The 13,976-nt window shown below is 39.1% G+C and overlaps 1 protein-coding gene across 5 annotated transcripts in view; it reads right to left on the bottom strand.

The window, feature by feature from the left end:
* Positions 1 to 13,976, bottom strand: part of ARID1B (AT-rich interaction domain 1B) — a 403,965-nt gene that overhangs the window by 185,161 nt on the left and 204,828 nt on the right. For all 5 annotated transcript variants that reach the window (XM_039358272.1, XM_039358273.1, XM_039358275.1 and 2 more), the window contains exon 5: positions 203 to 244. In XM_039358272.1, the coding sequence (XP_039214206.1) occupies positions 203 to 244 (42 nt within the window). The remainder of the gene's footprint in view (positions 1 to 202; positions 245 to 13,976) is intronic.

Below are 13,976 nucleotides of genomic sequence, written 5' to 3'. Positions count from 1 at the left end.
CCTCTCTTGTAAAGAAAATTATTTAGAAAACAAGTGAAACACAATTTGAAATGCCATCTTGACTGAAATAATCTCAAAATATTACTTGGGGATAGAATTAAAGATATAGTTTTCAGGAAAAAGCAAATGTTCTTATATAAAATTAAACCAGCTGTTTTAAACTTAAGAGTACCCAAGAAAATACATTTCATCATCTACAGACCTTGAGTCCAAATGAAGCATCCTCCGAGGCTAAGACTTCAACCTGAAATTATAAGAAGAAATAAAATTTCAAAAATAGTCACTTAAAAGTGAACAGAGCCACAGAGTTCGTGAGGAAAATAAAAGCTAGAACAGACACACTGTGTCACTTAAATCCATATATAAAAACAGCAATGCTGATCTAAGCAGAAATTTTGCTCAGCAAAATAATAAAAACGCTTTTTAGGGATGGAGGAAGGGACAAAGACTTAACAAATTTTTCATGCCCTAACAAAAAGGAGCTGAATAAAATGTGGCACAATATATAACATTTATTCAATAGTTTGTCCCCCAGAAGGCAAGCTGTAGCCTTGTCTTGGATGGGACCAGCATTAACATTAGAAATCAGGGGATTATATTAAAGGGGGAGGCTTCAAAACTGTAGTTTTTTCTTAAACTACAGCAGTGGTTCTCAACCTGTGGGTCGGGACCCCATTTGGGGTCAAACGACCATTTCACGGGGGTCACCAAACAACGCAGTGCACCATTTTTCCCCCTTTTCCTTAGCTGTGCTACTCCCTTTTATTCTATTTGGCGGGCTGTGCCCTGCTGAGCCCGCCAAAAGTCCCATTCTGCAAACGGTGCTACACCAGTTGAGTAGTCCTCTACTTACGACTGGTTGAGTAGTCCTCGACTTACGACCGGTTGGGGGTCGCGGCATTAAAAAGGTTGAGAACCACTGAACTACAGGTAGTCCTTGGCTTATGACCATAATAGAGCATGGCCATTATGGTTGTATGTCACTACAACCGTAAAGCAGGTCATCACGTGACCGACTCAATTTTGCAAACTTGCTTGGTTGGGATTAAGCAGGTCCCTCCTGTCTAGAAAGACGAAATGTAAATTAAAAATCAATAAATAAAATAAAACCACCATAGTTGTCAAGTGGATCTCTTGTCATTAAGTGGCTGCCTTGGTCATTAAGCAAATGTATTGTTCGCTGTGTGTTTTGTCGAAAACTGGAAATAAACACCATTTTTTGGTAAAAATGTCATAAATTATGGTCATATGACCATGGGACACTGCAAACAGCCATAAATGCAGATCATTTGCCAAGTCCCTGAAATGTGATCATGTGACCACAGGGGGGAATCAGAACTTTCAAACCGGGTTTAAGTACATTTGTGGCAATGAGGGGAGTCCATCATAACTTTGAATGCCAGATAAGTGATCACTTATAAGTTGAGGACTATCTGTACGAAGAATTCTAAAAAAATACATGAAAATACACTACCTTAATTCTGAAGTTTCATATAAGAAAATTTTAAAATCTAATGTTTTAAAACGAGTCCCCAACCTTCGCCACTTTATGACTTGTGGACTTCAACTCCCAGAATTCCTCAGCCAGCCAGTCCACAAGTCATAAAGTGGGCAAGGTTGGGGACCTCTGTTTTAAAAGACTTCGTTGAAAGGGTCACATAGCAGTAGGTGGCTCCAGGGGTCACATTTTTCCTGCCTTCACAAACAGCCTCTGCTTTAACTTCCCTTCCCCAGGCTTATGTCTCCCCTTTGAGCCACCTGGTCCTCCACCAGCCATCCCAGCTAACCTTTGGCTTTTTCTTCCTCCTGCTACTGGCCTGGGAACCAGATGCTTATCAAGGAACATCTGGGACATACAGCAAGTGCAGCAGTTCAGTGGAGTCTCATCTGGCAATGGGATCATGCCAGGACTGCAAGACCTGGAAGCTGCTGGAAGACCCGGAAGTGAACTGCAAGCTGTTGAACTTTTGCAAGGCTTTGCAGGAGAGGGCTAGGCCAAACGAGCAGATGGCCTGCAGGTAGGCTCCGTTGGCACTGGGCTCACCTCCACTCCTGGCTGCAGCCTGCATGCCAGTTCTCCAGAAGCATTGCATTCCCTACACTTCCTCTAGTTCTGCTGCCACCCCATATACCACTTTCCTCAGTCGCCACCTTTGCCTGGGATGTGCCACCTCTTCTGCTTCACCTGGTGATGGAGCTCACCTTGCCAGCCTGTCCTGCTATGCTCTCCACAGTCTGCCAGCTATCAATCATTTCACCAATGGGAGAAGATGGACTCCTCTGCCTGAAACACTGTCCCACTGATTCAGTCCTGTGCTAAAATCTCAGACCAGCAGCAGGAGAGAGAAAACATGGAGGTCAGCTGGGAGCGGTGATGGAGTACAGCAGAGGAGTAGCCAAAAGGGCAGAAACAGGCAGGTGAAAAGGTGAAAGCAGAGGCAGTTTGCACAGGGCAGGAGAAATTTGAGGTTCTTGCCTAACAACTGTGCAGTTCTGGCCTGATGACTGCAATCTAGGCTTTCATCAGTAAGCAGCATGGTCACGTGATCTTTTGCTTAATGACTGCTTTGCTTAGCAACAGGAATTCCAATCCCAATTAGGGCTGTAACCTGAGGACTACCGGTACTCAATTCTCTGATGCAATATTTCATTTCATGTCAAGAGCAATCGGGTAAAATATCCACAAGTTCTATGTGTTAATAGGAAAGGATTTTGCTCTCCGTAATATATGCATATCCTTTTCAGTTTTATGCCCTCACCCTTGCACACGGATGCATTTGGGAAAACACACGGTGGTGAAATAAACCCTGCTGGGCACTCGTGCAAAATGTAGGGACGGCAGGAATTGCTTTTCTTAATAGATTACAACCTTCTTTGGATGGAATCCCCCTCTAGTGGAAGCAGGGGAGTACATCAAACTGTTTGGGCAAAGATCTTATCATACGCCTAAAAAAAAAAGCCCAAGAACATCTCTTGGCATTACTCATCTGTTTTTTGCTGATCAAAGTAAACAATAAGTTCAGCTATGAATTCAAGTAACCTACTCTTAAACTAAGGCCATTTGTAGCTGTGTTGATTCCACTGTATTGAAAACTTCCCCAGCCATTAATAACATAGCAGAAAATGGAAGCTTTAAAACCACTTCCCCCCCTTTGAATTCTTAGGTGGTTCACAGGGGGGGGGGGAAAAATCTCCAAACCCTCCCTGTCTGCTATTATGATGTATCCTGCCAGTTAATTGTGCTGGATTTCTCATTAGAGCATACGGCACTTTTTAATTTGCAGCATATTGCTCAGTGTCTATTTTGAACAGCAGCTAACATATTAATTGATACAAATTTTGAATAAAAGAGCACTACAGCCTCTGTTTACAAAAGATCAGGTAGTCCTCGACTTACATCCATTCGTACAATGATGTTTAAAGTTACATAAAGAGCCGAGGTGGCGCAGCAGTTAGAGTGCAGTACTGCAGGCCAGTTTAGCTGACTGTGTTCAGCAGGTCAGCGGTTCAAATCTCACCGGCTCAAGGTTGACTCAGCCTTTCATCCTTCTGGGGTAGATAAAATGAGGACCCAGATTGTTGGGGGCAATGTAAAATATATATATGCATTGCTTACTGGTGTACACTGCTTAGAGAGTGCTTGCACTTAAAGCGGTATATAAGTCTCATAAATAAATAAAATGACTTATGATCATTTTTCACACTTAGGACCATGACAGCATCCTTGTGGTCACATTATCAAACTTCAGATGCTTGGCAACTGGATCGTATTTATGACGGTTGCAGTGTCCCAGGGTCACCTGGTCACTTTTTGCGACCTCTTGACAAGCAAAGTCAATGGGGAAGCCAGATTCACTTAACAATCAAATACTATCTGAAAAACTAAGTTTGATTCCCTTAACAACTGTGGCAAGAAAGGTCGTAAAATGGGGCAAAATTCACTTAACAACTGTCTTGCTTAGCAGTGGAAATTTTGGGCTCTATTGTGGTTCTAAGTGAAGGACTACTATACATTCATTTTTAAACATATAATTTAGCAAGAGTTTACTCCATTTAGTCAAAATGTGCCTAAAAAACAAACAAAGCAAAAAAAAGCATCAAATTAATAAGTTATCCAAGCAAAGTTACCAAAATCAATTCTGGCCATGGGTCTACATGTTTTTTTGTACATGTACAAAATACTTCCCATGCATTCATGTGGGGGGGGAGGAGTCCTGAAAAGAACACTTTATCCATGAAGGGGGAAAAAAGCCTTTGAACTGTGTTTGGCAAAGTCTAACTACTCATAATTTTCTCATTAATACACACAAATAAATGGTCGACTGCTTAACATTTATAATCCTAGAAACTGAAAATTTTGCTTCATTTGCTCTTTTACATACCAAAGTAGATTTGAGGGAAATGATATATAATGGAAAAAGATTGCTGCTAGTAAAGAAGAACATATAGTGTATTATTGTGATCATCTTGCATTTTCCCCAAAACTGCTTCACTTACAGATGTATTGAAAAGCAGAAATAACTCATACTAGGAAGACACAAATTGGCTGGGGAGCAGTATTCAGAGCTATTTTACCAGTTGCAATGTTTCCAAGGCATAATTTTGCAAGAAAACACTTAACACGATGCCAAGACATGATGTTGTGTATGAGTGTTTTGCATAGTGATAAATTCTTAAATCTCAGCTTGGCTTTCTCATTTGTATTTACTGAGACCTGCTCCTCCAGATTTCAGTGGGAGTCTTGTTAGTGAGAAATGTGCTTGAAAACTAACCCCAAAATATGACCCAGTGCTAACAATAAGCAATAATAATAGCTAATATTTACAGTAGCTGGTATGACAAATTAGTATAAATATTTTCAAATTGTAGTTACTGTTTCAGAACAAACTATTAAAATGATTCATATTGAATGGCCCTTTCTTTCAGTTGACTGTACCAAGGTTCCTCCTATTCTTACACTGGAGTTCAAGCTAACTAGGCCTAATGATCTGGAGTGCAAAAATCCAAATGGATGCTATGTAGCAGCAAGGAGATGCGGGAGACTAACTCTGTTGCCTACCAGTGGTTGTCCCCAAATTTGCAGGCCATATGCAGAAGCCCCTAGCTGGTGTACAGAGGGTCTGATAAATGCAAAAATACAACCTTCCCATGAAGCAACCATTAATGTAATCCTTTTTTATTTTCCTTTATCAAAGTGATTTTCCAACAACTGAAGTTTCCTCCCTTGCTCTCCACAATTTATATTTGAGCAGAAGTTTTATACTGGTCTGAAATGTCATTCCTTATGTTGGACCTGAATTGAGGAGATAGGTTCAAGTCACAAAGTGATTTGTGATTTCTCAAAATTTCTTAACACAATTTACCTAACAAGAGTTCCTGCTGGCTATATATAATGAGGGCTTCCCTCCCCTCTCATGTGAGTATGAAGTTTTTCAGAGAGCCATTATGGAGAAAGATGTCGTGCAGTCCTTTCTCTTCTACTTTTCTTAGAGTTGTGGTGTTGCAGTGTGTCCTGACTCTTTGGAAAAGGGTTTGGAAGAGCTTATTTTCTGTACGGTGGGGTGGTTGGTCCCCTGATGGGATCATCCATATCAACCCTAATAGTGGAAGCAGTCATGCAATGACTTGAATCCATAGCTCTACCCATCATCCAACCAAAATTCTGGACATGCTACGTCAATGACACCTTCGTCATCATCAAACATTCCCAAATTGAAGAAACACACCACCTACTCAATAACATTCCCTAGGATCAAATTCACATGTGAAGAGGACAACAGACTCCCATTCTCGACATCGACACAAGGAGACTAGACAATGGAGAACTGGAAATCCACGTCTACTGCAAACCCATGCACACGGACCAGATTCTCAGCTTTGCAAGCAACCACCCCACCGCAAAAGAAGTTGTGGCCAGACCTTCTTCAGAAGGGCAATGACACACTGCAGCACCACAACACTAAGAAAAGCAAACAGGAACAGCTGCTTGACATTTTTCTCTGTAACAGCTATCCGAAAAACTTCTGATTCCAATACACAACACCCAAACCACAACACACCACACAGCCAACCACTACGCAAAAACTAACCCTACCATACACAAAAGGGGTGTCAGAAATAACAGCCAGAATTCTCCAACCTCTAGGAATAACAATAGACCACAAACCCACAGCCACACTCTGCCAGGAATTATACAGAACCAAAGATAAGCTACAGAAGATGAAAGAAACAATGTAATTTACAAAATCAACTGTAATAATTGCAACCAATACTACATGGGACAAACTTCACATCAATTAAAAACCAGGATCCACAAACACCAACTGGCAGTCAAACATCACGATCCCAAATCCTTAATCTCTACCACACCAACAGCAAACAGCACCAGTTCGATTGGAGCAACACAAAAACCATCAGCCATGCATGCTACCATCATCCACACTTGTGAGTTCATCGAAGTCTGGCCATCCACAAGCAATTCCATCAATAGACACATTGACCTACAACCAGTCTATGAGCCCCTCAGAATCCAAATCAACTGCACAGCCAGCCAGAGACAGCAATGGCCCTCAACCAACTCATGCAACCGCCCCCCAAACCAACATTTCACCTCCCAATGACTCTCACCTGAAATAACCTCCCCATTAGATCCATGACAAGACCCTCACTGGTGACTCACACCTGACCCACCACAAGACCCTCACTTGACACACCCACACCTGACTCATCAGAACACCCATCATAAGACCCTGACCTGATGGGACCCTGACCTGTTGTGGACCTCACCATCACAAGACCTACAGACCACACAAAGCCCTTATAAATAGAAGAACACTGATACTGACATCCTCTAAACTAGCCTGGTAATGAAACATTCGGAAACCAACCCACAAACTTGGAAAATGGACCTTCACCTCATAATAAATGGTGTTAGATACAAGGCACATGTAAGCACCACTGGCACATGAATTGCATTGGCTACTGATATGTTTCCAAGTACAATTCAAGATGCTGACTGTCATCTTTAAAACTCTGCATAGCTAGAGACCAAATTTCCTGAGGGACTGTCTTTTTCCAACTGAACCTATGCAATTTGGTTTAAAAGATTGGGCATGCTGTGGATCTCATCGGTCAAAAAGTGTTGGCTAGTAGGGACCAGAAGATGCTCCTTCTCTGCTGTAGCCTCTCTCCTAAGGAATATTTTCCCTTTGGAGAGTATAATGCCTCCAACCCTGTTGGCCCTAATTGGATAATTAGGTAATTAAATTTTTTTACATGCTTTAGAATTGTAAGCTGCCCAGAGTCACTCTTTGAGCTGAGATATAGAAATTAAATAAAGAAATAAGAATTTATTATAATGTGAAACTAATAATACATGACCACTTTTCAATTTGTTTTCACTGAATATGCAGTTGGAGCAGTGTCTTTATTCCTTGTGTATTTATTTTAAATGCAGTGACTTTTTATCATTAACAATAATCCCAAAGCAAAGAACATGAAGAACAAAAGAAACATGTATCTATCTAAAAACAAATTAAGAAAAAAAAAATCACAAAAACAACAACAACAAAACATAGTTGCAAAAAATGGAGCCAAGTTTCTGGGTAAGCAAATATAATTTTTATCTTGTCCTAAAAACTTACAGCATTTGGAGAAAATCATAACTAGGAAGAGATGGAATTCCACAATCAGTGCCATAATTAATGAGTCATTTCTGACATCACTAAGAAAGCTCCATAACTTAGCTAAATGCTACTTTAACAGCATGTAAATACAAGAAGCTGGCCTTTTTTAGCATAGTAATAGGACCCATATTCGGAACAGGCCCATTCAAAGGAATGATGTAGTGTTTGATAGAATCATACAGGTCAATAATTTTAATTCAAGGGAATAAAAATAATTAATTAAAATAAAATCTGAGGGTGATTGCATTCCCTTTTATTGTACCTTAAAAATCAGTTGTGATCTGTTTTTATTGAAAACACAAGTACTGATCTGTAGAATGATTGATAAGAAAGTTCTTTGCTTTGTTTTCGAATAGCAGTTATTGTGGGTTTTTTTGTTTAAAATTATTTTTACAAATTGGAAGCAACTTTGGGAGATTATACTGACAGGTGGGACGTTAATGCTGTAATCAATACATTTTCAATAAATACATATTTTTAATGTTTTTAATATTTGTTAGTGATATATTGATACGAGCAAATGGAAGGAATACTTTCATTTCTATTGTAATACCACAGCATGAGCAAAGTGTCCTTGAGCTTCTGTGTTGTCTGAATATGCTAATGGGGAGAATGAGGAGAATTTACAAGAAGGTGTGGGATGCAGGGAAAGACAAATTGATTTAAATCAAAATGATTTAAATCACCCAAGAAAAGACCTGATTTAAATAATTGATTAAAATCAATTTTCTAATTAATGTATTATCTGAATAAGCATGCATACTAATTACTTGCTTGATAATTAAAGCATTGGTGTTTCTAATCATACAATCCTGTATCTGCAAAACTACGAAGTTTAAGTAGAGATAATGGGAAAATTGCTAAATCAAAGATACCCAATTCTATTTTTATAATGTGGTAACCAAATCATGTACATAATAATCTACCACATGAATTTTATTCAAAAGTAGGATTCATGGACTTCAATGGGATTTTTCTAGTAATCAGAATGGCAATCTTACAGGCATTAATTAAAAGGCAGAATAAAGTCTCTCTCTCTCTCTCTCTCTCTCTCTCACACACACACACACACACACACACACACACACACACACACCTTCATAAAACCTTATCTATATGTTTCCAGGCGCAAGTAAGCAATCTGGGGAGATTCTATATAATAGGCAAAATATAACTCTACAACTGTGAATCTGGTTGCTCCCGCCTCACATTTTCTTAATTTAATTGTACTGTTTTCACTTGTTTGTGCACATTTTATTTATGAATTTTTATTGCATATTGTTTCTTATGTTTCTTGGGGATTTTTCAGTAGTCCATAAATGTAATATGTAAATACTCCTAGCTTACTCATGGCTCCTGTTCAGATGGTACATAACCATTTACTTAGCAGCAAACAAGCAGTATGTTTATATATGTCACACTAACAGTTAAGTTTATTTTTGACTTTGTTTTTTGAACACATTCTGCTTTAGCATTGCCTCCATCCTATTCCAGGGCCAATCAGAAACCAACCTGCCCTTAAACCTGCTGCCATCACAGTGCATCCAGAATGAGTCTGTGCAGTCTTACTGTCCCTGTAGCCTCAACATACCACATTCCAAGGGCTGTTATTGGTGAATTCCTTGGCTGAAATTCTACCCCATCATAATTCAACATGTGAAAAGCCCCAATCAATTGGCATGCACCTTGTTCTTGTTATTCTATCACCTTTTTTCCTTCCCCATCATATTGTCAACCAATGTATCCTTAATTCAGGGGTGCCAAACTGCCGACCCGTGGGCCAGATGTGTCATGCCGAAACCGCGCCCACCCCATTGCCAGTGATGGAGAAAAAGTTGCACTATGTCGCGACACATCACATGATCTTGCGAGTTTGACACCCCTGCCTTAATTCCTTTAAACTAAAGATTCATTAGTCAACTGTTTGACCTTTTATCCACTAGGTCAGTGATGGCGAACCTTTTAGAGACCGAATGCCCAAACTGCAACCTAAAACCCACTTATGTATTGTTGGGTGTCAGCTGGGCGTGGCCCATTGGGTGGGTGTGGCCCATTGGGTGGGTGTGGCCCATTGGGTGAACGTGGCTGCGGTGGTAACTGCAGACTGGGTGGGATTAAAAAGTTCAATCAATCAATTCCAACTTTGCGAGATCTTTTTTTTCCCTACAAGAAGTTGAAATTGATTGAACTTTTTTTTTTTGCACACAGCGACAGAGGCCTAAAGCGAAAAGATTTTATAAAACCCAGCTGAAGGTCTAAGACTGGGGCGATGGCGCACATGCCCACAGAGAGGGCTCTGCACACCACCTGTGGCACGCGTGCCATAGGTTCGCCACCACATCACTAGGTAGAACAGAGTTACAGAATCTTGTATCTCTTGGCTGCCATCTAGTGACTGCCTAGCTTTGTGCGACTACTGAATAACTGCTTTCAAGACGTTTGTGAAGTGTCTGAAAGAACTAAGGAAAGGCAGCAAAAGAGGTGTTTGTATATAAAATATCAGTGAGAATGAATATTGAGATAACATTCATGAAACAATGAATGCTATATAACTGAGAAGAATATGATTCCATTATGCCTTTAAATTCTATCGCAGACAGACACAATATCTTTAATAGGTGAAATAATATTTTGCTACAGTTGGCAGCTTTCAACTGAGTTTTGGAACTCTTCTCAGGAAAAATGGTTAAAATTCATAAAAGAGAAGAGAAGGGTCTTTGAATCAAATTTCCAGCATTTCATTTAATTAAAGGGAATGAGGGAGTGTCCATATGTACAAATACGTCTCATAGGAGGTATGGATTGTAGTTTCACTAGTGGCTTTCATAATGCTTGTTGCAAAGAGTAAAGAAATGATTGTAAATTTCCTGTCCCCATAATTTTTGTGAAAATGTATAATTCCACAGCGGTTTCCATCCTACATAAGCCATACATCCTTAGCAGTGATATACGGATGCTCATGTAGCAGCTAGCTTAAAGCAGCTGGATCTTTTATGCAAATAGCCAGGAAGTATGGAATGGCTGAACACAGCAGCCTGTCTCTTCAATCACAAGCATTTTCTTGGGACTCATGGGGCTGCCTGCAGCATTGATCCCAGGAACTTGCATTTTGCTTAAGACCTTGCCAAAAGACTTTTCTGCTTTTGATCTGAAGCATATTTGATTAACACATAATTAAAATCTCACAACGATAATAGATACACTATAATGTCTATGACAGGTGAGTTTAATAGTAAAAGAACTACTGGCTTCTAAAGACCTTCATCCTTTGAGAAGAAAGAAAAATGAATCAATTAATAGGCACTATACAAACGAAAAGGAAAGAAACAAAGCAGAGAATATTTTGTTTCCAAGCATTCTAATTCAGAGGATCTGATTCTGAAGTTATAATTATGCTGGCCTGTAAGGACAGAAGATGCTTTAACTTAATATAATTTACATAATTTCTTAATCTGTAGAGAACATTTGTATACGATGTTAGATTTGCCAGTAGCTAGGGAAAAGTACACAATTCGGAATGAGTGACCGTTCCAGCAAACAAGATAGGCAGTTCCGACAATGAAACAAGATAATTACAAAATATATGCAATATACAGTTATGCCAACTGGCAGGATTTACTTCTATGAGGCATTTTATGTTGCATGGAACACGTTCTTTCTCACTAACACAGGGGCAACATACCTTTCTTTATTGAACTGCTTCACATCACAGAATGCAATGCTCCACTTTTAGAAGCGTGTGAATCACATAACCTTATGAAGCTGCTTTGAAGGGTTGTTCTGCATAAAACTTCCTTGAAGCGAAACACCTGTTCAAAGATTTGTGCAGGGCTAAAGTAAATCTTCTATGTGAGAAGCAGAAAATTGGTTTTTCTTTAGCGACGAATAGGGTTTTGTGGAGATATTAGAAAACATTTGAAAAAGCAAGGGAAGGGTGTGGGAGCTGGGCAGGGAAGAGCTGGAATATGTGATGATCTGGCATCATTCCCATAATGGCAAAGCCAGGGTACATAGGAAGTTGTAGTTGTAGAGCACAGAGAAGTGTGAAGTGTTTCTGATGTGCTCTTATGAGACGACGGTGGAAGATGAGAGGCACTCAGTCTGGAAAAACCAAAGGGGAGAAGGCAAGCAACTGGTTTTCTTCCAACTGAGATGCCCTGGGAGGCTATCATAGTTTGGGATCACTGCACCTTCTCTTTACTATGGCTTGCCCTCAGGCATCAAGCTGCATTTCACTTTCTAGTCAGACTAAGGACTATGTTGTACTTCTTTTGTTCTGGGTGGGGGCATGATTTACACAGAATGAGCATGTGAGTCATATAAAATGACCTGGAGTGCTGCAAAAAGGCCTGTGGATTTGAGATTCCTACTTTAAATCCTTTTCAAATTCCAACATCTATTCTATATTCCCAGTTATAAATTGTGAAATTATGTATGCATTCAGAAAGGTACTGTATGACCATATGCAATATAGGCATTATACTTCAGCAACATTTTTTTTAAATAAGACAATTCATATGGAAAAGATGTGAAAACATGAACTCAAAAAATACAAAACTCTTTCAGTAAATTCCTTCCTAACTTTAATTAGGATTAATTGTGATTGGCTAACATTGTAAACAAAAAAAGTTCTATAAAATATAGATATCCCACAAGGATAAAGTAACATCAGATCTACGAAATAGATTTTACACATGTTTCTTCCCCACCCAAAACTACAGATAGTCTTCGACTTACAACCACAGCTGGGTCCAGAATTTAAGTCACTGAGTGAAATGAGACACCCGTGTGGCCATTTTGCTCAACAGTCACAGTGCAGGATTTCATGGAACCAGGGTTGTTAAGCAGATTGAAAGAGCTGCCTGCTAAGGAAGGGAAGGCAGCTTCCTTCTTTGCACAGAAGGGAATTCCAGAGACAGGCTGAAGAAAGAAGTTTGGATTTTTATGGTCCAAAGTTTCTTTCTCCAGCCTACTGCAGATGTTACCCCAGCCCACAGGCATGGGGCAGATGGGAAATCCTCTGATAGGGAGTAGCAGTTTGTAACCTTCCCTGCTGGCTTCTTCACTGAAGAAAGATTCAGATGACCAAGGGATGCTTGGCAACCAGTTGTAGAGTTACCAAATGCTCAAAATACAATCATATGTCCATCAGGGTAGGGTAGCAGTTGTAAGTTTAAGGACAGATCATTAAATAGCTTTTGAAAAGTCCAGGACTACTTGTAATTGAAGTTAGCAACTAATAAATACAAGCAGAGACATTAACATACAATATAAGGCTACAGATTCAGACATGCACATGCGATTATGTGAAGGCAGTAGTTCTGATGATCTCTAATATAGAAACTATTTTCATTACTTTGTTTGCCTACATATATAATAGAAGTGTAAATACAATACTTTAAAATCTTATAACTAAATTGGTATTCTCCAATAACAGTCTATTTCAGTCCGCACTTTGGGGTTGAAAGTACTGAAGACTGAGCATAGAGACCAAGCAGCTAATTTTACACAGGCTTTGAGGAAAGACTCAAAGTGCAGCCTCAAAGGTGAAAGGCTAGAGCTTTAATCTCTAAACTATCTAGCCTTGGCAAATCTTTTCAACACTTTCATGTTTTTTAGAGTCCATTTCATGCATACAAATGTATTCCACACAACAAAAAAGTGATTCTTTCAAATGAAGAACTTGTGCTTCAGATCAAATAAAAACTAGTCACTGATAACCTTCATTATAATTGCCTTTTCAAGGAGTTTACAAATATCTGCCTTTAAGGGACTGCATACTAAACAATTATAGTCTAAGCAAAGAAACATTTAAACAACTTTTTGCTTCGGCTACAGGATTATACTTATGTAGAATACTTATTTTTGCTGAGAGCAAGAGAAATGAACAAAGGATCTTTAATATTTACATGTATATTGATAATTATATTACTTCAAATGTAAAATGATGCATAAAAAGTTCATTTTAATGCAATTGTTCACAAAAATGTTACTATGGTAATTCAACAATTAGTCCTACATCTCCTGCTATATAACTGTAGAATTTACATGGTGAAATTTATTATAGTTGAAATATGACTTGTAAAGTATTTTCCAAATAGAGCTAAATATAACTATGTTTTCAATGCAATAGTATTTCTGTAATTATGTTACTTTTTTAAATCTATGGAACTGAACAATTATTTCTTCCTTAAGAGGCATACCCAAAACATTTATTTCAGACTAAATGTTACCAGTGATTATCTACCAGCCTATAGTAGATAATCTACATTGAGGATAAGCAAATTGGAA

This window comes from Crotalus tigris, unplaced genomic scaffold, assembly GCF_016545835.1.
Source record: "Crotalus tigris isolate CLP2741 ecotype Arizona unplaced genomic scaffold, ASM1654583v1 scf7180000019007.31208882:3723066, whole genome shotgun sequence".
NCBI classification, from domain to species: domain Eukaryota; kingdom Metazoa; phylum Chordata; class Lepidosauria; order Squamata; family Viperidae; genus Crotalus; species Crotalus tigris.
This window is presented reverse-complemented; position numbering and strand designations above follow the sequence as displayed.